Raw genomic sequence first — 25,742 nt, 5'->3', positions numbered from 1 at the left:
GTTAGGAGGTATGTAGGTATGTAGGTAGGTAGCAGGGTTAGGAGGTATGTAGGTAGGTAGCAGGGTTAGGGGGTATGTAGGTATGTAGGTAGGTAGCAGGGTTAGGAGGTATGTAGGTATGTAGCAGGGTTAGGAGGTATGTAGGTATGTAGGTAGGTAGCTGGGTGAGGAGGTGTGTAGGTATGTAGGTAGGTAGCAGGGTTAGGAGGTATGTAGGTAGGTAGCAGGGTTAGGAGGTATGTAGGTATGTAGGTAGGTAGCAGGGTTAGGAGGTATGTAGGTAGGTAGCAGGGTTAGGAGGTATGTAGGTAGGTAGCTGGGTTAGGAGGTATGTAGGTATGTAGCAGGGTTAGGAGGTATGTAGGTAGGTAGCAGGGTTAGGAGGTATGTAGGTAGGTAGCAGGGTTAGGAGGTATGTAGGTAGGTAGCTGGGTTAGGAGGTATGTAGGTATGTAGGTAGGTAGCAGGGTTAGGAGGTATGTAGGTAGGTAGCAGGGTTAGGAGGTATGTAGGTATGTAGCAGGGTTAGGAGGTATGTAGGTATGTAGGTAGGTAGCTGGGTTAGGAGGTATGTAGGTATGTAGGTAGGTAGCAGGGTTAGGAGGTATGTAGGTATGTAGGTAGGTAGCTGGGTTAGGAGGTATGTAGGTATGTAGGTAGGTAGCAGGGTTAGGAGGTATGTAGGTATGTAGGTAGGTAGCAGGGTTAGGAGGTATGTAGGTATGTAGGTAGGTAGCAGGGTTAGGAGGTATGTAGGTATGTAGCAGGGTTAGGAGGTATGTAGGTAGGTAGCTGGGTTAGTGTTAGGGTTAGGAGGTATGTAGGTAGCAGAGTTAGGAGGTATGTAGGTATGTAGGTAGGTAGCAGGGTTAGGAGGTATGTAGGTAGCAGGGTTAGGAGGTATGTAGGTATGTAGGTAGGTAGCAGGGTTAGGAGGTATGTAGGTAGGTAGCAGGGTTAGGAGGTGTGTAGGTATGTAGGTAGGTAGCAGGGTTAGGAGGTATGTAGGTATGTAGCAGGGTTAGGAGGTATGTAGGTATGTAGGTAGGTAGCAGGGTTAGGAGGTATGTAGGTAGGTAGCAGGGTTAGGAGGTATGTAGGTATGTAGGTAGGTAGCAGGGTTAGGAGGTATGTAGGTAGGTAGCAGGGTTAGGAGGTATGTAGGTAGGTAGCTGGGTTAGGAGGTATGTAGGTATGTAGCAGGGTTAGGAGGTATGTAGGTAGGTAGCAGGGTTAGGAGGTATGTAGGTAGGTAGCAGGGTTAGGAGGTATGTAGGTAGGTAGCTGGGTTAGGAGGTATGTAGGTATGTAGGTAGGTAGCAGGGTTAGGAGGTATGTAGGTAGGTAGCAGGGTTAGGAGGTGTGTAGGTATGTAGCAGGGTTAGGAGGTATGTAGGTATGTAGGTAGGTAGCTGGGTTAGGAGGTATGTAGGTATGTAGGTAGGTAGCAGGGTTAGGAGGTATGTAGGTATGTAGGTAGGTAGCTGGGTTAGGAGGTATGTAGGTATGTAGGTAGGTAGCAGGGTTAGGAGGTATGTAGGTATGTAGCAGGGTTAGGAGGTATGTAGGTATGTAGGTAGGTAGCAGGGTTAGGAGGTATGTAGGTATGTAGCAGGGTTAGGAGGTATGTAGGTAGGTAGCTGGGTTAGTGTTAGGGTTAGGAGGTATGTAGGTAGCAGAGTTAGGAGGTATGTAGGTATGTAGGTAGGTAGCAGGGTTAGGAGGTATGTAGGTAGCAGGGTTAGGAGGTATGTAGGTATGTAGGTAGGTAGCAGGGTTAGGAGGTATGTAGGTAGGTAGCAGGGTTAGGAGGTGTGTAGGTATGTAGGTAGGTAGCAGGGTTAGGAGGTATGTAGGTATGTAGCAGGGTCAGGAGGTATGTAGGTATGTAGGTAGGTAGCAGGGTTAGGAGGTATGTAGGTAGGTAGCAGGGTTAGGAGGTATGTAGGTATGTAGGTAGGTAGCAGGGTTAGGAGGTATGTAGGTATGTAGGTAGCAGGGTTAGGAGGTGTGTAGGTAGGTAGCAGGGTTAGGAGGTATGTAGGTATGTAGGTAGGTAGCAGGGTTATTAGGTATTTAGGTATGTAGGTAGGTAGCAGGGTCAGGAGGTATGTAGGTATGTAGCTGGGTTAGGAGGTATTTTTACATTTTTATTTTTTTATTTTACCAGGCGAGACAATTAAGAACAAAATTCTTATTTACAATGCCGGCCTGCAAATGTAGGTATGTATGTAGGTAGGTAGCAGGGTTAGGAGGTATGTAGGTATGTAGGTATGTAGCAGGGTTAGGAGGTATGTAGGTATGTAGCAGGGTTAGGAGGTATGTAGGTATGTAGGTAGGTAGCTGGGTGAGGAGGTGTGTAGGTATGTAGGTAGGTAGCAGGGTTAGGAGGTATGTAGGTAGGTAGCAGGGTTAGGAGGTATGTAGGTATGTAGGTAGGTAGCAGGGTTAGGAGGTATGTAGGTATGTAGCAGGGTTAGGAGGTATGTAGGTAGGTAGCAGGGTTAGGAGGTATGTAGGTAGGTAGCAGGGTTAGGAGGTATGTAGGTATGTAGGTAGGTAGCAGGGTGAGGAGGTGTGTAGGTATGTAGGTAGGTAGCAGGGTTAGGAGGTATGTAGGTAGGTAGCAGGGTTAGGAGGTATGTAGATATGTAGGTAGGTAGCAGGGTTAGGAGGTATGTAGGTAGGTAGCAGGGTTAGGAGGTATATGTAGGTATGTAGGTAGGTAGCAGGGTTAGGAGGTTTGTAGGTATGTAGCTGGGTTAGGAGGTATGTAGGTATGTAGGTATGTAGGTAGGTAGCAGGGTTAGGAGGTATGTAGGTATGTAGGTAGGTAGCTGGGTTAGGAGGTATGTAGGTATGTAGGTAGGTAGCAGGGTTAGGAGGTATGTAGGTAGGTAGCAGGGTTAGGAGGTATGTAGGTAGGTAGCAGGGTTAGGAGGTATGTAGGTATGTAGGTAGGTAGCTGGGTCAGGAGGTATGTAGGTAGGTAGCAGAGTTAGGAGGTATGTAGGTAGGTAGCAGGGTTAGGAGGTATGTAGGTATGTAGGTATGTAGCAGGGTTAGGAGGTATGTAGGTATGTAGGTAGGTAGCTGGGTTAGGAGGTATGTAGGTATGTAGCAGGGTTAGGAGGTATGTAGGTATGTAGGTAGGTAGCTGGGTTAGGAGGTATGTAGGTATGTAGCAGGGTTAGGAGGTATGTAGGTAGGTAGCAGGGTTAGGAGGTATGTAGGTAGGTAGCAGGGTTAGGAGGTATGTAGGTAGGTAGCAAGGTTAGGAGGTATGTAGCAGGGTTAGGAGGTATGTAGGTAGGTAGCTGGGTTAGGAGTTTTTGTTTTTTTTACCTTTATTTTACCAAGCGAGACAATTAAGAACAAAATTATTATTTACAATGCCAGCCTGCAAATGTAGGTATGTATGTAGGTAGGTAGCAGGGTTAGGAGGTATGTAGGTAGGTAGCTGGGTTAGGAGGTATGTAGGTATGTAGCAGGGTTAGGAGGTATGTAGGTAGGTAGCAGGGATAGGAGGTATGTAGGTATGTAGCAGGGTTAGGAGGTATGTAGGTATGTAGCAGGGTTAGGAGGTATGTAGGTATGTAGGTAGGTAGCAGGGTTAGGAGGTATGTAGGTAGGTAGCAGGGTTAGGAGGTATGTAGGTATGTAGGTAGGTAGCTGGGTTAGGAGGTATGTAGGTATGTAGGTAGGTAGCAGGGTTAGGAGGTATGTAGGTATGTAGCAGGGTTAGGAGGTATGTAGGTAGGTAGCAGGGTTAGGAGGTATGTAGGTATGTAGGTAGGTAGCAGGGTTAGGAGGTATGTAGGTAGGTAGGTAGCTGGGTTAGGAGGTATGTAGGTAGGTAGCTGGGTTAGGAGGTATGTAGGTAGGTAGCAGGGTTAGGAGGTATGTAGGTATGTAGGTAGGTAGCAGGGTTAGGAGGTATGTAGGTAGGTAGCAGGGTTAGGAGGTATGTAGGTATGTAGGTAGGTAGCAGGGTTAGGAGGTATGTAGGTAGGTAGTTGGGTTAGGAGGTATGTAGGTATGTAGGTAGGTAGCAGGGTTAGGAGGTATGTAGGTATGTAGGTAGGTAGCAGGGTTAGGAGGTATGTAGGTATGTAGGTAGGTAGCAGGGTTAGGAGGTATGTAGGTATGTAGGTAGGTAGCTGGGTTAGGAGGTATGTAGGTATGTAGGTATGTAGGTAGGTAGCAGGGTTAGGAGGTATGTAGGTATGTAGGTAGCTGGGTTAGGAGGTATGTAGGTATGTAGCTGGGTTAGGAGGTATGTAGGTATGTAGCAGGGTTAGGAGGTATGTAGGTAGGTAGCAGGGTTAGGAGGTATGTAGGTATGTAGGTAGGTAGCAGGGTTAGGAGGTATGTAGGTAGGTAGCAGGGTTAGGAGGTATGTAGGTATGTAGCTGGGTTATGAGGTATGTAGGTATGTAGCAGGGTTAGGAGGTATGTAGGTAGGTAGCAGGGTTAGGAGGTATGTAGGTAGGTAGCAGGGTTAGGAGGTATGTAGGTAGGTAGCAGGGTTAGGAGGTATGTAGGTATGTAGGTAGGTAGCAGGGTTAGGAGGTATGTAGGTAGGTAGCAGGGTTAGGAGGTATGTAGGTATGTAGCAGGGTTAGGAGGTATGTAGGTAGGTAGGTAGCAGGGTTAGGAGGTATGTAGGTAGGTAGCTGGGTTAGGAGGTATGTAGGTATGTAGGTAGGTAGCAGGGTTAGGAAGTATGTAGGTAGGTAGCAGGGGTAGGAGGTATGTAGATATGTAGGTAAGTAGCAGGGTTAGGAGGTATGTAGGTATGTAGGTATGTAGGTAGGTAGCAGGGTTAGGAGGTATGTAGGTATGTAGGTAGGTAGCAGGGTCAGGAGGTATGTAGCTATGTAGGTAGGTAGCAGGGTTAGGAGGTATGTAGGTAGGTAGCAGGGTTAGGAGGTATGTAGGTATGTAGGTAGGTAGCAGGGTTAGGAGGTATGTAGGTAGGTAGCAGGGTTAGGAGGTATGTAGGTATGTAGGTAGGTAGCAGGGTTAGGAGGTATGTAGGTATGTAGGTAGGTAGCAGGGTTAGGAGGTATGTAGGTATGTAGGTAGGTAGCAGGGTTAGGAGGTATGTAGCAGGGTTAGGAGGTATGTAGGTATGTAGGTAGGTAGCAGGGTCAGGAGGTATGTAGGTAGGTAGCAGGGTTAGGGGTCAGGGTTAGGGGTACTGACCGGTGGGAGTTGCTTTCCTGAGGCCAGAGTTGAAGGTCTCTTCACAGGTGATGAGTTGTTCTCCTCTTCCTCGTCCTCCTCCTCTTCCTCCTCCTCAGAGTCCTTCACACCTGGAGGAAGAGTTACACCTGGGGTCAGACACACACCTCCCCCAGCCTCCCCTGGTGTTCTACCTCCCCCAGCCTCCCCTGGTGTTCTACCTCCCCCAGCCTCCCCTGGTGTTCTACCTCCCCCAGCCTCCCCTGGTGTTCTACCTCCCCCAGCCTCCACTGGTGTTCTACCTCCCCCAGCCTCCCCTGGTGTTCTACCTCCCCCAGCCTCCCCTGGTGTTCTACCTCCCCTCGCCTCCCCTGGTGCTCTACCTCCCCCAGCCTCCCCTGGTGTTCTACCTCCCCCAGCCTCCCCTGATGTTCTACCTCCCCCAGCCTCCACTGGTGTTCTACCTTCCCAGGCCTATCTGAAGGAGCTGGTCTACTAACAGGCCTATCTAAAGGAGCTGGTCTACTAACAGACCTATCTAAAGGAGCTGGTCTACTAACAGACCTATCTATAGCCGCTTTTCCATTGACCGGCCCGGGTCGGGTCAGGTCGGGTCGGGTCGGGTCAGGTCGGGTCACTTTTGATCTGTTCTGTTTCCATTACACAAACCGAACCGGACTAGTAGGAGGAGTCGTCGATAGTAGGCGGAGTTACGCGTCACACGCAGCCTGGCAAAAAGCTTCCGGGTGTACACAGCAGTGATTTTTTGGGAGAGAAAGAGAAAGAGAGAGAGGAAGCTATGTACACATAATAAAGTCATGTTTTTTGAACCCTTAAAACCACTGCCTTCACTTGTCTGCTTTATGAACTGTAGTATCATCATCGGGAAACGCAGACAAGACGCGAATCTACCGGAATTTGACTCATGACACAGCCGGTGTTATTCACAGACAAACACGGTGCCGTTTGCGGGTTAATAACTTCGGTTTACCGGGGGTTAGGATAACAATTCAAACGTGTCCGGAAAGAGGAGAAGCCAGGGAATTCAAAAGTTTTTGAATGGAGTCGATCATCCACTCCTGTCACCGTGGACACAGCGCGGAGCGAATTCCCTGTTAAAACCGGCATTTGACTCATGAGTGAATGGTGAAAATGGCTGGACGGCTGCTGGCGAACTCCCGGTTCATCGAGTTTACGGTTAAAAGCATAACTTCTCGGGGTGTCAGCGCGGTGGTTAAGGGCTCAAAATGACCGTAGACAGATGGTGAAGTTAGCAAAGGAGTATTGTGTTTTTTTTACCACCTCCACAGCCGGTGTTATTCACGGACAAACACGGTGCATAATAGCGATTTTTGTGTTGTGCTTGTTGTAAATAAAAGTTATATGATTCATTGAAATGACATTAAACTAAGATAATACGATGGTCAGCATAATTTTCCGAATCTTTATTAATAAGCTATTACAGAAAATGTAGTGACATTTTCCTAGTGAATGTGGTATTTTCAAGATGGCGGTTGTGAAGAAATAATATGGGATGGGACATGGGATGACGATTGTCCATTGACCAATCAACGGTGTGGGACCTGGGACCTGGGACCCTGGGACCCTGCTCGGATGTGGTACCTGGGACCTAGGACTGAAGCGACCCGGACCGACGAATGGAAAAGGGAACCGAAGCGGGCAGACCTAGGTCAGCACCAGGTTGGCACCAGGTCTGCATCGTAGTGGAAAAGCGACTTAAAGGAGCTGGTCTACTAATGGCACTTTTCCACTACGTTGCAGACCTGGTGCTGACCTGGTGCTGACCCAGGTCAGCCCGCTTCGTTCCCCTTTTCCATTCGTCGTTCCAGGTCGCTTCGGTCCCAGGTCCCAGGTCCCACATCGGAGCAGGGTCTTACAATTTCATATCCGGGTCTCTTTACCAGGCTGCGTGTGACGTTGGACGCTGCACACCGTTGATTGGTCAATGGAAAATCGTCATCCCATGTCCCATCCCATATTATTTCTTCACTAACCGCCATCTTGAAATACCACACTCACTCTAGGAAAATGTCACTACATTTTCTGTAATAGCTTATTAATAAAGATTCGGAAAATTATGCTGACCATCGTATTATCTTAGTTTAATGTCATTTCAATGAATCATATAACTTTTATTTACAACAAGCACAACACAAAAATCGCTATTATGCACCGTGTTTGTCTGTGAATAACACCGGCTGTGGAGGTGTTACAAACACAATACTCCTTTGCTAACTTCACCATCTGTCTACGGTCATTTTGAGCCCTTAACCACCGCGCTGACACCCCGAGAAGTTATGCTTTTAACCGTAAACTCGATGAACCGGGAGTTCACCCGACCGCTGCTGCTGTGCTGTCAAGCCAGGGAATTCGCTCCGCGCTGTGTCCACGGTGATAGGAGTGGAGGATCGACTCCATTCAAAAACTTTTGGATTCCCTGGTTTCTCCTCTTTCCGGACACGTTTGAATTGTTATCCTAACCCCCGGTAACCCGAAGTTATTAACCCGCAAACGGCACCGTGTTTGTCTGCCATTTTCGCAGTTCACTCATGAGTCAAATGCAGGTAGATTCGCCGTTTCCCGATGATGATACTACAGTTCATAAAGCAGACAAGTGAAGGCAGTGGTTTTAAGGGTTAAAAAAACATGACTTTATTATGTGTACATAGCTTCCTCTCTCTCTTTCTCTTTCTCTCCCAAAAAATCACTGCTGTTGCTGTGTACACCCGGAAGCTTTTTGCCAGGCTGCGTGTGACACGTAACTCCGCCTACTATCGTCTACTCCTCCTACTAGTCCTACTAGTCCGGGTCGGTTTGTGTATAATGGAAAACCAGAACAGATCAAAAGTGACCCGACCTGACCTCGACCTGATGCGTACTGCGCTAAAGCGGGACCCAGATGGAAAAGCACCATAACAGGCCTATCTAAAGGAGCTGGTCTACTAACAGGTCTATTTAAAGGAGCTGGTCTACTAACAGGCCTATCTAAAGGAGCTGGTCTACTAACAGGCCTATCTAAAGGAGCTGGTCTACTAACAGGCCTATCTAAAGGAGCTGGTCTACTAACAGACCTATCTAAAGGAGCTGGTCTACTAACAGGCCTATCTAAAGGAGCTGGTCTACTAACAGGCCTATCTAAAGGAGCTGGTATACTAACAGACCTATCTAAAGGAGCTGGTCTACTAACAGACCTATCTAAAGGAGCTGGTCTACTAACAGGCCTATCTAAAGGAGCTGGTATACTAACAGACCTATCTAAAGGAGCTGGTCTACTAACAGGCCTATCTAAAGGAGCTGGTCTACTAACAGACCTATCTAAAGGAGCTGGTCTACTAACAGACCTATCTAAAGGAGCTGGTCTACTAACAGGCCTATCTAAAGGAGCTGGTATACTAACAGACCTATCTAAAGGAGCTGGTCTACTAACAGGCCTATCTAAAGGAGCTGGTCTACTAACAGGCCTATCTAAAAGAGCTGGTCTACTAACAGGCCTATCTAAAGGAGCTGGTCTACTAACAGGCCTATCTAAAGGAGCTGGTCTACTAACAGGCCTATCTAAAGGAGCTGGTCTACTAACAGGCCTATCTAAAGGAGCTGGTCTACTAACAGACCTATCTAAAGGAGCTGGTCTACTAACAGGCCTATCTAAAGGAGCTGGTCTACTAACAGGCCTATCTAGAGGAGCTGGTCTACTAACAGGCCTATCTAAAGGAGCTGGTCTACTAACAGACCTATCTAAAGGAGCTGGTCTACTAACAGGTCTATTTAAAGGAGCTGGTCTACTAACAGGTCTATTTAAAGGAGCTGGTATACTAACAAACCTATCTAAAGGAGCTGGTCTACTAACAGGCATATCTAAAGGAGCTGGTCTACTAACAGGCCTATCTAAAGGAGCTGGTCTACTAACAGGCTTATCTAAAGGAGCTGGTCTACTAACAGGCCTATCTAAAGGAGCTGGTCTACTAACAGGCCTATCTAAAGGGGCTGGTCTACTAACAGGCCTATCTAAAGGAGCTGGTCTACTAACAGACCTATCTAAAGGAGCTGGTCTACTAACAGGCATATCTAAAGGAGCTGGTCTACTAACAGGCATATCTAAAGGAGCTGGTCTACTAACAGGCCTATCTAAAGGGGCTGGTCTACTAATGGCGCTTTTCCACTACTGACCCGAACCGGGCCGCATTTGTATCCGAGCCGTGCCGTGCCGTGCCGTACTTTGAGAAACGCTTCTCCATTTTACTGAGCGACCCGGGACAAGGAGGAGTTACGTGTCATAAGATCCCCCCCCCCCCCCCCCCCGCTATACAGATCAGCGGGGGGAAATGCGTGTCTCCTGACACGTTGAGCACTGTGCTTTTTTTGTTGGTGAACTACCGTAATAAGCCTAAAAAAGTTCAACTATTCAAAAAGTGCAACTTCTCTGCTTTCAGAAACGGTTAGATTTTTTTAGATTGGGCATATAGTTCATGAATTACGGTAGTTTGAATCCGATGTAGACAGCTCCGTTTTCGGAGCAAGACTATCGGCATTAGTCAAATACATGCTCACATCAAGTCATCCGCTCACTGCTGTCCATCAAAAATGGCACATCCATCAATAATATTACACAATAACAACTGCTCTGATTAGATTGCTTAGATTGTTTAATACATCAACGGGGGGAAAAGCGAGATGAACTCGCGAGTTTCATGCTTCCTCCATTGACCGGAAAGTCCTATCTATCCCATTCAAAGTGTTTTAGTCTTCCCCCTTTCCACTGGTAATAAGGAATTGGCAAGAATAGATTGATATAAATAGATCAACATAATGCAGCACTATCATGCACAGATCAGCCTTAAAACATGTAACGTTAGATATATAACGGTGCGACGTATTTCTACGGAAAGGCTGACTGACGCGGGGCTCATTCAATCTCCGCGTTCGTTATAGATACGCTTGCAGCAGTGGGTGAACTCCCGGTTCATTGAGTTTACGGTTAAAAGCATAACTTCTCGGGGTGTCAGCGCGGTGGTTAAGGGCTCAAAATGACCGTATACCGATGGTGAAGTTAGCAAAGGAGTATTGTGTTTGTACCACCTCCATAGCCGGTGTTATTCACGGACAAACACGGTGCCCGGAGGCACCCTTTGCGGGTTAATAACTGTGGTTTACCGTGAGTTAGGATAACAATTCAAACGTGTACGGATAGGGGAGAGGACAGGGAATCCAAAACCATTTGAATGGTGTCGATACGACACTGCCATCACGGTCGACACCGACATTATTTATATATACAGCATATGGATGTTACCTGTCTGTTAACTGCCGCTTTCAGTTCTACAGGACATCGCCATAATAGCGATTTTTTTGTTATGCTTGTTGTAAATAAAAGTTCTATGATGCATTGAAATGACATTAAACTAAGATAATACGATGGTTATCATATTTTTTCAAATCTTTATTAATACGTTATTACAGAAACAGTAAGTGACATTTTCCTAGAGCGAAATCTGTTGTGGTATTTAAAAATGGCGGTTAGTGATGAAATCTATGAACATGGGATGACGATTTCCATTGACCAATCAACGGTGTGCAGCGTCACACGTCATACGCAGCCTGGCAAAAAGGTTCCGGCTCTCAAAAAGGTTCCTGCCCTCGAAGGGTAGCTAAAGAAGCGTGCCGTACCGCGCCGTGCTGACCCAGGCTGACAAATGGAAAAGCGCCAAAGAAGCAGGCCAGCCTGGGCTGACCCGGGTCAGCACCGTAGTGGAAAAGCACCATAACAGGCCTATCTAAAAGGAGCTGTTCGTAAGCTGCAGCTCATCCAAAATGCCGCTGCTAGGGTTCTAACAAAATGAAAGAAGTTTGAACACATTACACCAATCCTGAGATCCCTGCACTGGCTACCAGTCTCTCATAGGGCTTTCACACCGGCAAAGAACCGTGCCGGTTCGCGTTCGCGTTCGGAAACCTCCCCTGTGTATGAACGCGGGCTCGTTCGCCAGACAGCGCCAATGTTCGGAGGTTCTCAAACGCGAACGCGAACCGGCACGGTTCTTTGCCGGTGTGAAAGCCCTATCAGAGAATTGAATTCAAATCACAAAATGGTCTTGGACAAAAATACATATCAGATCTCCTCCCACCCTATATTCCAGCAAGGCCCCTATGGTCAGCTGAGAAACAAAACACGGTGCAGCAGCTGTGTGTGTGTCACTGTCTCTCTGTCTGTGTGTGTCTCTCTGTCTGTGTGTGTGTGTGTGTGTGTGTGTGTGTGTGTGTGTGTGTGTGTGTGTCTGTGTGTGTGTGTCTCTCTGTCTGTTTGTGTGTGTGTGTGTGTGTGTGTGTGTGTGTCTCTCTGTCTGTGTGTGTGTGTGTGTGTGTGTGTCTGTGAGTGTGTGCGTGTCTCTGTGTGTGTGTGTGTGTGTGTGTGTGTGTCTCTGTCTGTGTGTGTGTGTGTGTCTGTGTGTCTCTCTGTCTGTGTGTGTGTGTGTGTGTGTGTGTGACTCACTGACGAAGTGTTGTCCGCTGAGGTAGAGCGGCCCGCAGCCCGACTGGAGACGGAAGGTGACAGGGGGGGTGATCTCAAACCCTCCTAGACTCATCTACACACACACACACACACACACACACACACACACAGACAGAGACACACACACACACAGAGACAGAGAGACACACACACACACACAGACAGAGAGACACACACACACACACACACACACACAGACAGACAGAGACACACACACACACACACACAGAGACACACACACACACAGACACACAGACACAGACACAGACACACACACACACAGAAATTATCATTATAAATTATCTAACTTCAATCAATCAAATGTATTTACATAGCACATTTAAACATGACACTTGTCAACCAAAGTGCTTTACAGTAAAAGTACTCCTACAGTGTAAATAAACTGAAAATAAACAACCATTTACTAATGGCAGCCGACTCTGGGCTCCTAACCATACGTGTGCTTCTCGATCTGTCTGCAGCCTTTGATACCATCTCACATATCGTCCTCCTAGATAGATTAGCCTCCATTGGAATCACTGGCCCCCCCATGACTGGTTTACATCATACCTCTCTGGCCGCACTCAGTTTGTCCAGCTCACTAAAATCACAGCTCACTCCAGTCACCACCGGTGTTCCCCAGGGATCTGTTTTGGGCCCCCTCCTATTCATAATCTACCTCCTACCCCATGGCAATATCTTCAGGAAATGTGGACTTCAGTTTCATTGCTACACAGATGACACCCAGCTCTACCTCTCCACTAAGCCAAACTCCACCCTCCCACCCACTGCCCTCTCCGACTGTTTGCTGGTAATTAAATCCTGGTTGTCAATCAACTTCCTAAAACTAAACAGTGATAAAACAGAGGTTCTCCTCGTTGGCACTAAATCCACCTTGGCTAAACCTCACAGCTTCTCACTTACCATTGACAACTCCACAGTCTCCCCTTCCCCTCAGGTTAAGAGTCTGGGTGTCATCCTGGACAGCACATTATCCTTCCAATCTCACATCAACAATGTCACTCTGTCTACATATTTCCACCTACGCAACATTAATCGTCTCCGTCCATCACTTACACCCTCCAGCACCGCCATTCTGGTCCATGCCCTGGTCACTTCCCGTTTAGACTATTGTAATGCCATCCTCTTTGGTCTCCCACACAAATGTGTCCATAAACTTCAACTGGTCCAGAACTCACCTGCACGCATCATCACTAGAACTCCCTCCATTCACCATATCACTCCAGTCCTCCAACAACTTCATCTGCTCCCCATCAAATTCCGTATTCACTTTAAGATTCTCCTTCTCACCTTTAAGGCTCTCCATAACCTAGCACCTCATACCTCTCTGAACTCCTTCTTACTCACACTCCCTCCCGTAGTCTCGGATCTCCTCTGCCAACCAACTTGTCATCCCTTCGGCCCGCCTGACTACTATGGGATATAGAGCCTTCAGCCGTTCTGCTCCCCGCCTCTGAAACTCTCTGCCACCCAACTTACGCAATATTGACACTCTCACCACTTTCAAATCCTGTCTTAGAACACACCTTTTCACAATGGCTTACTTGGTTTGATCTCCTGTATTTTGTTTGTTGTTATATCTGATTTTGCTGTTTTTATCTCATTTTGCTTTGTTGATTTTAATGTTTTGATATGTGGTTTTAAACTGTCTTGTAAGGTGTCCTTGAGAGCCTTGAAAGGCGCCCATAAATAAAATGTATTATTATTATTATTAACCAACAGAAACAACAGAGGAACAGAACAACACGTCACAACAGACAAGGCAGGAGTCAGAGTGAGTCAGGGAACGCTAAGGAATACAGGTGAGTTCTGAGCTTACATTTAAAGGACTCGATGGAGGGGCAGGTGTGATGGAGGGGCAGGTGTGATGGAGGGGCAGGTCAGGTGTGATGGAGGGGCAGGTCAGGTGTGATGGAGGGGCAGGTCAGGTGTGAAGGAGGGGCAGGTCAGGTGTGATGGAGGGGCAGGTCAGGTGTGATGGAGGGGCAGGGCAGGTGTGATGGAGGGGGCAGGTCAGGTGTGATGGAGGGGGCAGGTCAGGTGTGATGGAGGGGGCAGGTCAGGTGTGATGGAGGGGTAGGTCAGGTGTGATGGAGGGGTCAGGTGTGATGGAGGGGCTTTTGATTGATTGATTGAAAACTTTATTAGAATGTTTGCAGAGGTAGGTACATGAAAGTACATATTACATACAAGGTCAAACTAAAAGGATAAAAACCCAAGAAAGCCACTGGCTTATTTCAATTGGGGTCCTTGAGGGCAGGTCAGGTGTGATGGAGGGGCAGGTCAGGTGTGATGGAGGGGGCAAGTGTGATGGAGGGGCAGGTCAGGTGTGATGGAGGGGCAGGTCAGGTGTGATGGAGGGGCAGGTCAGGTGTGATGGAGGGGCAGGTCAGGTGTGATGGAGGGGCAGGTGTGATGGAGGGGCAGGTCAGGTGTGATGGAGGGGCAGGTCAGGTGTGATGGAGGGGCAGGTCAGGTGTGATGGAGGGGCAGGTGTGATGGAGGGGCAGGTCAGGTGTGATGGAGGGGCAGGTCAGGTGTGATGGAGGGGCAGGTCAGGTGTGATGGAGGTGGCAGGTGTGATGGAGGGGCAGGTCAGGTGTGATGGAGGGGCAGGTCAGGTGTGATGGAGGGGCAGGTCAGGTGTGATGGAGGTGGCAGGTGTGATGGAGGGGCAGGTCAGGTGTGATGGAGGGGCAGGTCAGGTGTGATGGAGGGGGCAGGTCAGGTGTGATGGAGGGGCAGGTCAGGTGTGATGGAGGGGCAGGGCAGGTGTGATGGAGGGGGCAGGTGTGATGGAGGGGCAGGTCAGGTGTGATGGAGGGGCAGGTCAGGTGTGATGGAGGGGCAGGTCAGGTGTGATGGAGGGGCAGGTAAGGTGTGATGGAGGGGGCAGGTCAGGTGTGATGGAGGGGCAGGTCAGGTGTGATGGAGGGGGCAGGTCAGGTGTGATGGAGGGGTAGGTCAGGTGTGATGGAGGGGCAGGTCAGGTGTGATGGAGGGGCAGGTCAGGTGTGATGGAGGGGCAGGTCAGGTGTGATGGAGGGGTCAGGTGTGATGGATGGGCAGGTCAGGTGTGATGGAGGGGCAGGTCAGGTGTGATGGAGGGGCAGGTCAGGTGTGATGGAGGGGGCAGGTCAGGTGTGATGGAGGGGTAGGTCAGGTGTGATGGAGGGGTCAGGTGTGATGGATGGGCAGGTCAGGTGTGATGGAGGGGCAGGTCAGGTGTGATGGAGGGGCAGGTCAGGTGTGATGGAGGGGCAGGTCAGGTGTGATGGAGGGGTCAGGTGTGATGGATGGGCAGGTCAGGTGTGATGGATGGGCAGGTCAGGTGTGATGGAGGGGCAGGTCAGGTGTGATGGACATGGGGATGCTGTTCCAGAGGTCAGGGGCTGCCACAGCCCCCCCCCTTAAACCTGAGGTTGAACTTGCGGGTGGTTAGGAGACCCTTATCAGCTGATCTGAGGGCCCTGACGTTGGTATGGGGGAGAGGAGGTCTGCTAGGTAGGAGGGGGCCTTACCATTAAGAGCTTTATAAACCAATAAAATAACTTTAAATTCTATCCTATAACGGACTGGGAGCCAATGAAGGGAGGCGAGGACAGGGGTGATGTGAGCTCTCTTCTGAGTACCTGTGAGCAATCTAGCAGCAGCGTTGTGTGTAGCTGTAGGCGGACCATGGTCTACTTATTAAGCCCCAGGTACAGGGAGTTACAGTAATCAAGTCCTGAAGATATTAAGGCGTGAATGACTCTCTCAAGGTCTGAGGGGGAGAGAATAAGGACAGCACAGTCGCGGTTATCAGTGGTGAGAAGCAGGTCATTGGTAACCTTGAGCAGGGCAGACTCTGTGCTGTGGTTGGCTCTAAAACCTGACTGAAATGTATCCAAGATGTTATTCAAGTGCAGGTAGGGAGACAGCTGGGAGAGAATAGGGGCTGGACCACTGCATGCCTGAAGCAGGTTGGAACGGTACCAGTGACTAGGGAGGTGTTAATGACAGAGAGGATGCTGGGACCAGTTGTGTGGAATACTTCTTTCAGGGAACTATGTCAAGGGGGCAGGTGGTGGGCTTCATAGCTGAGACTCTATCTGTGAGAGCAGAGAGGGTGAGAGGCTGAGAACAGGCCAGGGTTAGGGTTAGCAGAGAGACATCTGGGCTCTGTGTAGGTGGGGTGATGTCACTTCTGATGTCATCAACTTCATAAATAAATAATTAATTTAAATTATCGAATTTACAGAATCTAACTTAAGGAATGTCAGACTGGTTATTTGCTGATGTTTCCAGACACACCGAGGGTCAGGGTTAGTGTTAGGGTCAGGGTCAGGGTTAGTGTTAGTGTCAGGGTTAGTGTTAGGGTCAGGGTCAGGGTTAGTGTTGGGGTCAGGGTTAGTGTTAGTGTTAGGGTCAGGGTTAGTGTTAGGGTCAGGGTTAGGGTCAGGGTCAGGGTTAGTGTTAGGGTCAGGGTTAGGGTCAGGGTCAGGGTTAGTGTTAGGGTCAGGGTTAGTGTTAGGGTCAGGGTTAGTGTTAGGGTCAGGGTCAGGGTTAGTGTTAGTGTCAGGGTTAGTGTTAGGGTCAGGGTCAGGGTTAGTGTTGGGGTCAGGGTTAGTGTTAGTGTTAGGGTCAGGGTCAGGGTTAGTGTTAGGGTCAGGGTTAGTGTTAGGGTCAGGGTTAGGGTCAGGGTCAGGGTTAGTGTTAGGGTCAGGGTTAGTGTTAGGGTCAGGGTTAGTGTTAGGGTCAGGGTTAGTGTTAGGGTCAGGGTTAGTGTTAGGGTCAGGGTTAGTGTTAGGGTCAGGGTCAGGGTCAGGGTTAGGGTCAGGGTCAGGGTTAGTGTTAGGGTCAGGGTTAGTGTTAGGGTCATGGTCAGGGTTAGTGTTAGGGTCAGGGTCAGCGTTAGTGTTAGGGTCAGGGTGAGGGTCAGGGTTAGTGTCAGGGTCAGGGTCAGCTCACCGAGGGCAGCACGGAGGGCCTCAGCACGGCCAGGGGGACGCGGGTGGTCTTCCCATCGTAGGCCACGCCCTCCACCTCCACCGTGTGGAACACATCCTCCGCCTCCGCACCCAGACACACCTACACACACACACACACACAGAAATACACAGACACACACACACACACACACACACACACACACAGAAAGACACAGACACACACACACACACAGACAGACAGACAGACACACACACACACACACACACAGACACACACACACACAGACAGACACACAGACACACAGACACAGACACAGACACACACACACACACAGACACAGACAGACACACACACACACACACAGACAGAAAGACAGACACACACACACACACACACACACACAGACACAGACACAGACACAGACACACACACACACACACACACCTAGATGGTAAATGGTAAACAGACTGACTTATATCTCCTTATTCCAAAGCGCTTCACAACGGCCTCTCACCCATTCACACACACATGGCAGCAAGCTACCATTCAAGGCGCCGGCCCGCTCACTGGGAGCAATTTTGGGGTTCAGTGTCTTGCCCAAGGACACCTCGGACAAGGACACGGCTCTACCTCCTCACAACTGCCCCACAGACGCTAAAACACACACACACACACACACACACACACACACATAAACACACACACACCAGGGCTTGACATTAAGCTTTTTCAGGTACTTATCTTTTACTTGTCTGAGAGCTCAAGTTACTTGTCCAATATGACGACGCATGTGTGTGAGAGTGTGTGTGTGTGTGTGTGTGTGTCGACTAACACACTACAAGCCAGTAATTACATTCCAACTCCAACAGTTACTGTGGATCTACATGCACGTCAGGATCTACGTGCACGCCAGGATCTACGTGCACGCCAGGATCTACGTGCACGCCAGGATCTACGTGCACGCCAGGATCTACGTGCACGCCAGAGAACGTTCCATTTCAAAGTTTACAGTAAATTGGTCGCGCCACTTAATGAATGTTAATGTGCTCTGCCAGCATTTTTTTTTTTTTTTTTTTTTCTTTTTCTTTTTTAAAGTTCTTTTTTTTGAGTGGGGTTGTCCCACTCACATTTCATTTTATTGGACAGATTTAGTGAAGACAGACAGGAAAGTAAGGAGAGAGGACATGTCAGCAGGGCATGGGCCAGATTCAAACCCGTGCCGACATGGGCATATGTGTGCACTGTAGACCGCGGTGCTAGACCACTGGACCACCCCAGGCGACAGCATTCATGTTTTGATTGAGAGACTTCAGTGACCTGCCAGATTCTCTAGGCATGATTGTTTTAATTTTGAGTTATTTAATGAAGTTGAATTTGGTTTAGGAATTTGAAATTATAATAAATATTCACAATTAATTAGTTGTGTTCTTATTTGTTGATAATCCAATGTGACAACTTGCCCGACATAGAGTAACAATTTACCCACTGATGAGGCAAATTGTCAGAAATGCACACTGTCTATTTAACGGTCTACAGCTCTGTACTGAAATAAGATATGAAGATAAAATCAATACAAAATATATGCCCAAGACTTCCTTCTTTCATTTGGTATGACATTTATACCATTGTGATGTATTGTGCCTATAAATGTTAGACAGCATGTCACATAGCTCCCCTACTCACTCAGCGGACATAAATGTTTTGACAAGGCAGCTACATTGACAAGGCAGCTACATTGACAAGGCAGCTACATTGACATGGCAGCTACATTGACATGGCAGCTCCATTGACAAGGCAGCTACATTGACAAGGCAGCTACATTGACATGGCAGCTCCATTGACAAGGCAGCTCCATTGACAAGGCAGCTATATTGACAAGGCAGCTATATTGACAAGGCAGCTATATTGACAAGGCAGCTACATTGACAAGGCAGCTACATTGACAAGGCAGCTATATTGACATGGCAGCTACATTGACAAGGCAGCTATGAGCATGAGGACCTGGAACAGTACACGTCGTCGGTTCTGAACCACATAGTGAACTGCAACTCAGTCACCGTGGACAAACGGGTCCGGGTCTACCCCAACACGAAGCCATGGATGACTGGGAAGGTCCAAAAACTGATCAACGAGAGGGACAACGCCTTCTTCGCAGGGAAGAGCACACCGCTGTACAGCTCCACCAGGGCCAACCTAAAGCGCGGCGTCAAAGCGGCCAAGGCAGAGCACAGAGAGAAGATTGAGGAATGCCTCCTGAGCAACGACTCCAGGCGGATGTGGCAGGGGGTTCAGCAGATGACAAACTTCAGAGCCAACAGGCTCACAGCCGCAGAGGACGACCCCCTGCTGGCGGGAAAGCTGAACACCTTCTACGCCCGGTTCGACGAGGGGCGAACGGAGGTAACCGCAACACAAACACCACTCTCTCCAGCTCTCAGCAGCCTCACCCTCACAGAGCATGAAGTGAGACGCGTACTGAAGGCGGTGGACCCCAGGAAAGCCTCGGGGCCGGATGGCGTCCTGGGACGGGTGCTGAGAGACTGCGCCGACCAGCTGGCCGGGGTTTTCACCAACATCTTTAACCAGTCCCTGTCCCAGGCGACCGTCCCACCCTGCCTGAAAACCTCAACTATCATCCCAGTCCCGAAGAAAAGCACGGTGAGCTGCCTAAACGACTACCGCCCGGTGGCACTCACACCAATCATCATGAAGTGCTTCGAGAAACTAGTCCGGGCCCACATACTCACACGCCTCCCGCCCAACCTGGATCCATACCAGTTCGCCTACAGAGCCCACAGGTCCACAGAGGACGCCATCGCGACGACTCTCCACGCCACTCTATCCCACCTGGAGAGGGGAAACAGCTACGCGAGACTGCTCTTCGTGGACTTCAGCTCCGCCTTCAACACCATCCTTCCAGACAGGCTAGTGACCAAACTACTAGACCTGGGTCTATCACACTCTATATGTGCGTGGATCAAGGACTTCCTGACCGACCGCCCCCAGAGGGTGCGGGTGGGCCCCCACACCTCCACAGCCCTCAACCTCAGCACTGGGTCCCCCCAGGGCTGCGTGCTAAGCCCCATCCTCTACAACCTCTACACCCACGACTTCACCCCCGTCCACCCCAGCAACTACATCGTAAAGTTTGCAGACGACACCACCGTGGTGGGATGTATCTCGGGGGGGGACGAGGCGGCGTACAGGGATGAGGTAGAGCAACTGAGCAAGCTGTGCAAGGTTAACAACCTGCTGCTGAACAAGTCAAAGACCCAGGAATTCATCGTAGACTTCAGGAGGAAAAAGTCCGAGATCCAGCCCCTGCTCATCGACGGAGAGAGCGTGGAGAGAGTCTCAACCCTCCGATTCCTGGGACATCACATGCGGGATGACCTGACCTGGAAGGACAACACAAAAGGCACCATCAAGAGGGCACAACAGCGGCTATACACCCTGAGATGCCTCAGGAAAGAACACAACAAGCAGGAGATACTGGTGGCCTTCTACAGGCGCAGTGGAGAGCATCCTCACCTACGGCATCTGCAACTGGTTCTACAGCTGCACAACAGCGGAGAGAAATGCGCTACAGAGAGTCGTGAGAACAGCACAGAAGATCACCGGCGCCCCCCTCCCCTCTCTGGAAGAGCTGTACAACACACGCTGTCTCAGGAAGGCCTCCAAGATCTCCAGGATCTCCAAGATCTCCCGACCCACCCTGGGCACGTACACTTCATCAGGCTGCCCTCGAAAAGGAGGTACAGGACCCCGGCCGCTAAGACAAACAGACTGAAGAACTGCTTCTACCACAGGGCCGTCCAGGCCCTGAACACAGCAAAGACCTAAGTTCTGGGCCCTGGACAGTCTGGACGGATTGTATGGCAGCTGCTGGAATGAAAAAATCAGGTGTAGTGCTGAGGCACAAACATGTACATTTCAAGCCTGCAAACTGTGACACTTTAAATAACGTGAAAAAATACTATTGTGCAATATGACAACCCTAGTTGACTATCTGTGCAGTATAGTACAGTGGATTGTGTACATAGCCTTTATTTATGTAAACCAGCTCCTTACCTTCTTGTGATTTTATTCTTTTTCTAAAAGTTTTTTTTTTTTTCCCCTTTCCTAACACCAGGGGAGCCACCCCTCCTAAATTTCGTTGTTTGGTACCTGTACTGTAGCAATGACAATAAAGTCCATTCATTCATTCATTCATTCATTCATTCATTCATTGACAAGGCAGCTACATTGACAAGGCAGCTACATTGACAAGGCAGCTATATTAACAAGGCAGCTACATTGACAAGGCAGCTACATTGACAAGGCAGCTACATTGACATGGCAGCTATATTGACAAGGCAGCTACATTGACAAGGCAGCTACATTGACAAGGCAGCTATATTGACACGGCAGCTATATTGACAAGGCAGAATAATTGACAAGGCAGCTACATTGACAAGGCAGAATAATTGACAAGGCAGCTACATTGACATGGCAGCTATATTGACAAGGCAGCTACAGTATATTGACATGGCAGCTACATTGACAAGGCAGCTACATTGACAAGGCAGCTACATTGACATGGTTTTAGGTGCTTGAAGGAACATCGTGCTTGCTGGCTTGAGTAATGTGTCAGTTTCTTCACATTTCCACAAGCCAACTTGGCGGTCAGGAAGGTTGGCACTTTCGTGGGCAGTGGAGTTTATAACGCTCACGCAACAACATTACAACTTCTGATACGAGCTACGCCGCCTCATAGGCTACATTTATTACTTTTCCGATCGGACGACTGAAGGAGGATTTAATTTTATTAATATTATTACATATTAATGTTATATTGAACATATTAATACATATTAATACATATTGATTTAGTTATTTTTCTCTTTGTTTTGACTGCAGGAGGAAGTCCACTTGTCCGAAAATAAAATGTACTTGTCCCGGACAAGCGGACAAGCCTTAATGTCAAGCCCTGCACACACAGACAGACAGACACACACACACACACACACATACACACACACACACACACACACACAGACAGACACTCACACACACACACACACACACACACACACACACACACACACACACAGACAGACAGACACGCACACACACACACAGACAGACAGACAGACACGCACACACACACACACACACACACACACGGACAGACAGACACTCACACACACACACACACACACACACACACACACACACAGACAGACAGACACGCACAGACAGACAGCGTTCTAATCTAGAACCGTCAGTGTTCTAATCTAGAAGGGCAGCATCTTACTGTTTTGAGTGACAGCTGATGCTCCGCATCGTCCTCCTCCGCCTCCACTCTGAACACCCGTCTGTCCGCCTTCAGAGTGCAACCTGCACGCACACACACACACACACACACACACACACACACACACACACACACACACACACACACACACATTACACTTACTACTCTAACCCTGAGAGAGGGAGAGAGAGAGAGAGACAGAGATATATATATATAGATATATATAGAGATATATATCAGCCATAAAAGACTACCAGAACCCGCTAGACTCTCCAATTACACTAAAGGAAGTACAGGACAAAATAAATTCACTCGAAACTAAGAAGGCCTGTGGTGTCGATGGCATCCTAAATGAAATGCTAAAATTCACAGACGTCAAATTCCAATTGGCTATATTAAAAAACTCTTCAACATTGTCCTTAGCTCTAGGATCTTCCCCAATATTTGGAAGCAAGGGTTGATAACGCCGCTCCACAAAAGTGGAGATAAATCTGATCCAAATAACTACCGTGGGATCTGTGTCAACAGCAACCTTGGGAAAATCCTCTGTATGATCATCAACCACAGACTGCTACATTACCTCACTGTAAACTAGGGCTGGGCAAACGATCAACATTTCTTTTTCGATAATCGCAAGAATTAACGATCAATTATCGATTAATCGATAAGCTTTTTTTTCATTAAAAAAAAAAAAAAAAACTAGGGCAGAAATAACAAGCATGTTTTCCTTGGGGAAAAAACTTTATTTGTGTTGCTATTGCACACATTCAAACTAGACACTACAGTCAGATAACAATCCTCTTAAACAAGGCAGTGAGTAGCTTAAATTGTTTAACTTAAAAACGCATTTTACGTTATAAATAAAAATATAGAAAATAAGTAACACCATAGGAGCAGTAAAAAAACAGTTACTCACAAATAGGAGGATGACTGAAAACGTTAGTGTCCTTAAGAGCGTCCAGCTTAACTTAAATTTAAACTCCAGCGAGAGACTGTAGGCGGCAGGCCTACTGGTTCTTGTTCAGAAAGATGATCATGTTAACATGTTCAGGGGTGAGAGACGAACGCAATCTGGTGACACGTGGACAAACTAATTTCCATTATTATTATTCAAAAAAATATATATATAATAATAATAATATTAATGATTATCGATCAAAATATTTTGTGATCGACCAAGATCCTTATCGATCAATTATCGATCGTCGATCATTGATGCCCAACCCTACTGTAAACAATGTCCTAAGCAAATCCCAAATTGGTTTTTTACCAAAGTATCGTACAACAGACCATATATTCACCCTCAGCACCCTAATTGACATACAAATAAACAAAAACAAAAGCAAACTATTCGCCTGCTTCGTAGATTTCAAAAAAGCCTTTGATTCAATTTGGCACAAAGGTCTGCTATTCACACTGTTGGAAAATGGTGTTGGAGGAAAAACCTACGACATCATAAAGTCAATGTACACTAACAACAAGTGTGCTGTTAAGATTGGCAAAAACCACACAGACTTCTTTTCCCAAAGCCGGGGGGTTAGACAGGGATGCAGCTTGAGTCCAACCCTCTTCAACATCTATATCAACAGTTTGGCAAAAACATTAGAACAGTCTGCAGCACCTGGCATCCCCCTAGTAGACACAGAAGTCAAATGTCTACTGTTTGCTGATGACCTGGTGCTGCTGTCCCCAACCAAAGAAGGGCTACAACAGCACCTCGACCTTCTATACCAATTCTCCCAGACCTGGGCCTTGACAGTGAATCTCACTAAGACGAAAATTATGATTTTCCAAAAAAGATCCAGCCTCCAGCACCACAAATTCAAATTCTTCCTAGATACAATTGCCCTAGAACATACAAAGAATTATACCTACCTCGGCCTAAACATCAGCACCACAGGTAGCTTCAACAAAGCTGTGAACGACCTGAGAGATAAGGCAAGGAGGGCTTTTTACGCCATCAAAAGGAACATCAAGTTAGACATCCCTATTAAAATCTGGCTCAAATTATTGGACTCCGTTATAGAACCCATTTCCCTCTATGGTTGCGAGGTCTGGGGTCCACCTGCCAACCAAGATTTTGCAAAATGGGACAAACACCAAATTGAGACTCTGCATGCAGAGAGCGTTTACATTTTACAACCACCTAAAAGAAAGTCACCCTGACACGCTCCACAACAAAGCCCTTACCCACAGAGAGACTCTAGGCCTAGGGAGATGCCCCCTCAGCCAGCTAGTTCTGGGACTCTCACAGTCACAAGCAGAGCCACCTATTAGACTAAACCACATTATAAGAAAACAAAAAGAAAACTACCTGACACATTGGCAAGAATCAACCAAAACCCAGAGCAAATTGGAATGCTATTTGGCCCTAAACAGAAAATACACAGTGGCAGAATACCTGAGTACTGTGACAGACCCAAAGCTAAGGAAATCCTTGACTATGTACAGACTCAGTGAACACAACCTGGCCATCGAGAAAGGCCGCCACAGGCAGACCTGGCTCCCCAGACCAGACAGACTGTGCACCCACTGCACACAAAACCAGGTGGAAACAGAGCTGCACTTCTGAACTACCTGCCAGCTGTACAAGGACATCAGGGACACATACTTCCCACTGATCACCAACATCCAGGGAGACTTTGAGGACCTGACCAATGTCGAAAGGCTACCATATCTGCTGGGTGAGGTACAGCAATGTGCAAACACAGCAGCAAGATTTGTTAGCTGCTGTGATAGAAAAAGGCAATCAAATGGGCTAAAACCACCATAAGAATTGAAATAAGTTTTATTTCATTTATTTATTCTAGTATGTAATCTATTTGTAATCTATTTATTTGTAATCTAGTATGTAATCTATTTATTTATTCTAGTATGTACATGTATGTACATTACATTATTTTTGTTTTTTATCTTCACACTTCACATGCTTTGGCAATGTAAATGTATGTTTCCCATGCCAATAAAGGCCTTTGAAATTGAAATTTAAAATTGACAGAGAGAGACAGACAGATGGAGAGAGGGAGACAGAGAGATGGAGAGAGGGAGACAGAGAGATGGCGAGAGAGAGAGATGGAGAGAGAGAGGGAGGGAGAGAGAGACAGAGAGACAGAGAGAGACAGAGAGAGATGAACAATAGCGGAGCTGGCAGACTGAATTGGCGCCATCAAGACGTGTGTATCTGTCTGTCCTAGAGGTCACGTGTGGTGCGGCGCAGCTGTCTGCTGGTGGTCCAGATGAACACAACTACACCATGTCTGTCTGCTGGTGGTCCAGATGAACACAACTACACCATGTCTGTCTGGTGGTGGTCCAGATGAACACAACTACACCATGTCTGTCTGCTGGTGGTCCAGATGAACACAACTACACCATGTCTGTCTGCTGTGGTCCAGATGAACACAACTACACATGGCTGCTGGTGGTCCAGATGAACACAACTACACCATGTCTGTCTCTGCTGTGGTCCAGATGAACACAACTACACCATGGCTGCTCCCGCTGCTCTGCTCCCTCGCCAGCCCAGGTCAGACATAGACAGAGTTAACATAGCTCACCGAACAGGAACATTTGGGGTCTGCTTAAATCTGGAACGCTGTCATCCGCCATGTTCGCTCTGGTCCGCAGATGTGAGTGACAGGTCAGCTGACCAATGGGGTAAGCGGAACGACGTTCTGCAAAGTGTCGTCGTCCAATGGAATCGAAGTGTAGGTGGAGCTAATTCAAACAATAACAAGCGGTTACAGCCGATGTCCACTAGGGAGCGCTGTTACAGCA

At 48.0% G+C, this 25,742-nt stretch overlaps 1 protein-coding gene across 1 annotated transcript in view; it reads right to left on the bottom strand.

Annotated features, from left to right (window-relative positions):
* LOC308162509 (uncharacterized protein) overlaps positions 1–25,574 on the bottom strand; it is a gene marked incomplete at both ends in the record, with an annotated part of 85,095 nt that extends 59,521 nt beyond the window's left edge. The window contains 5 exons of the mRNA XM_080536657.1: positions 5,209–5,318; positions 11,696–11,789; positions 16,688–16,807; positions 21,966–22,048; positions 25,523–25,574. Of these exons, the coding sequence (XP_080392783.1) occupies positions 5,209–5,318; positions 11,696–11,789; positions 16,688–16,807; positions 21,966–22,048; positions 25,523–25,574 (459 nt within the window). The remainder of the gene's footprint in view (positions 1–5,208; positions 5,319–11,695; positions 11,790–16,687; positions 16,808–21,965; positions 22,049–25,522) is intronic.
* Between the last annotated feature and the right edge of the window lie 168 nt (positions 25,575–25,742).

This window comes from Nansenia antarctica (assembly GCF_963989245.1).
Source record: "Nansenia antarctica genome assembly, chromosome: 7".
Taxonomy (NCBI): domain Eukaryota; kingdom Metazoa; phylum Chordata; class Actinopteri; order Argentiniformes; family Microstomatidae; genus Nansenia; species Nansenia antarctica.
This window is presented reverse-complemented; position numbering and strand designations above follow the sequence as displayed.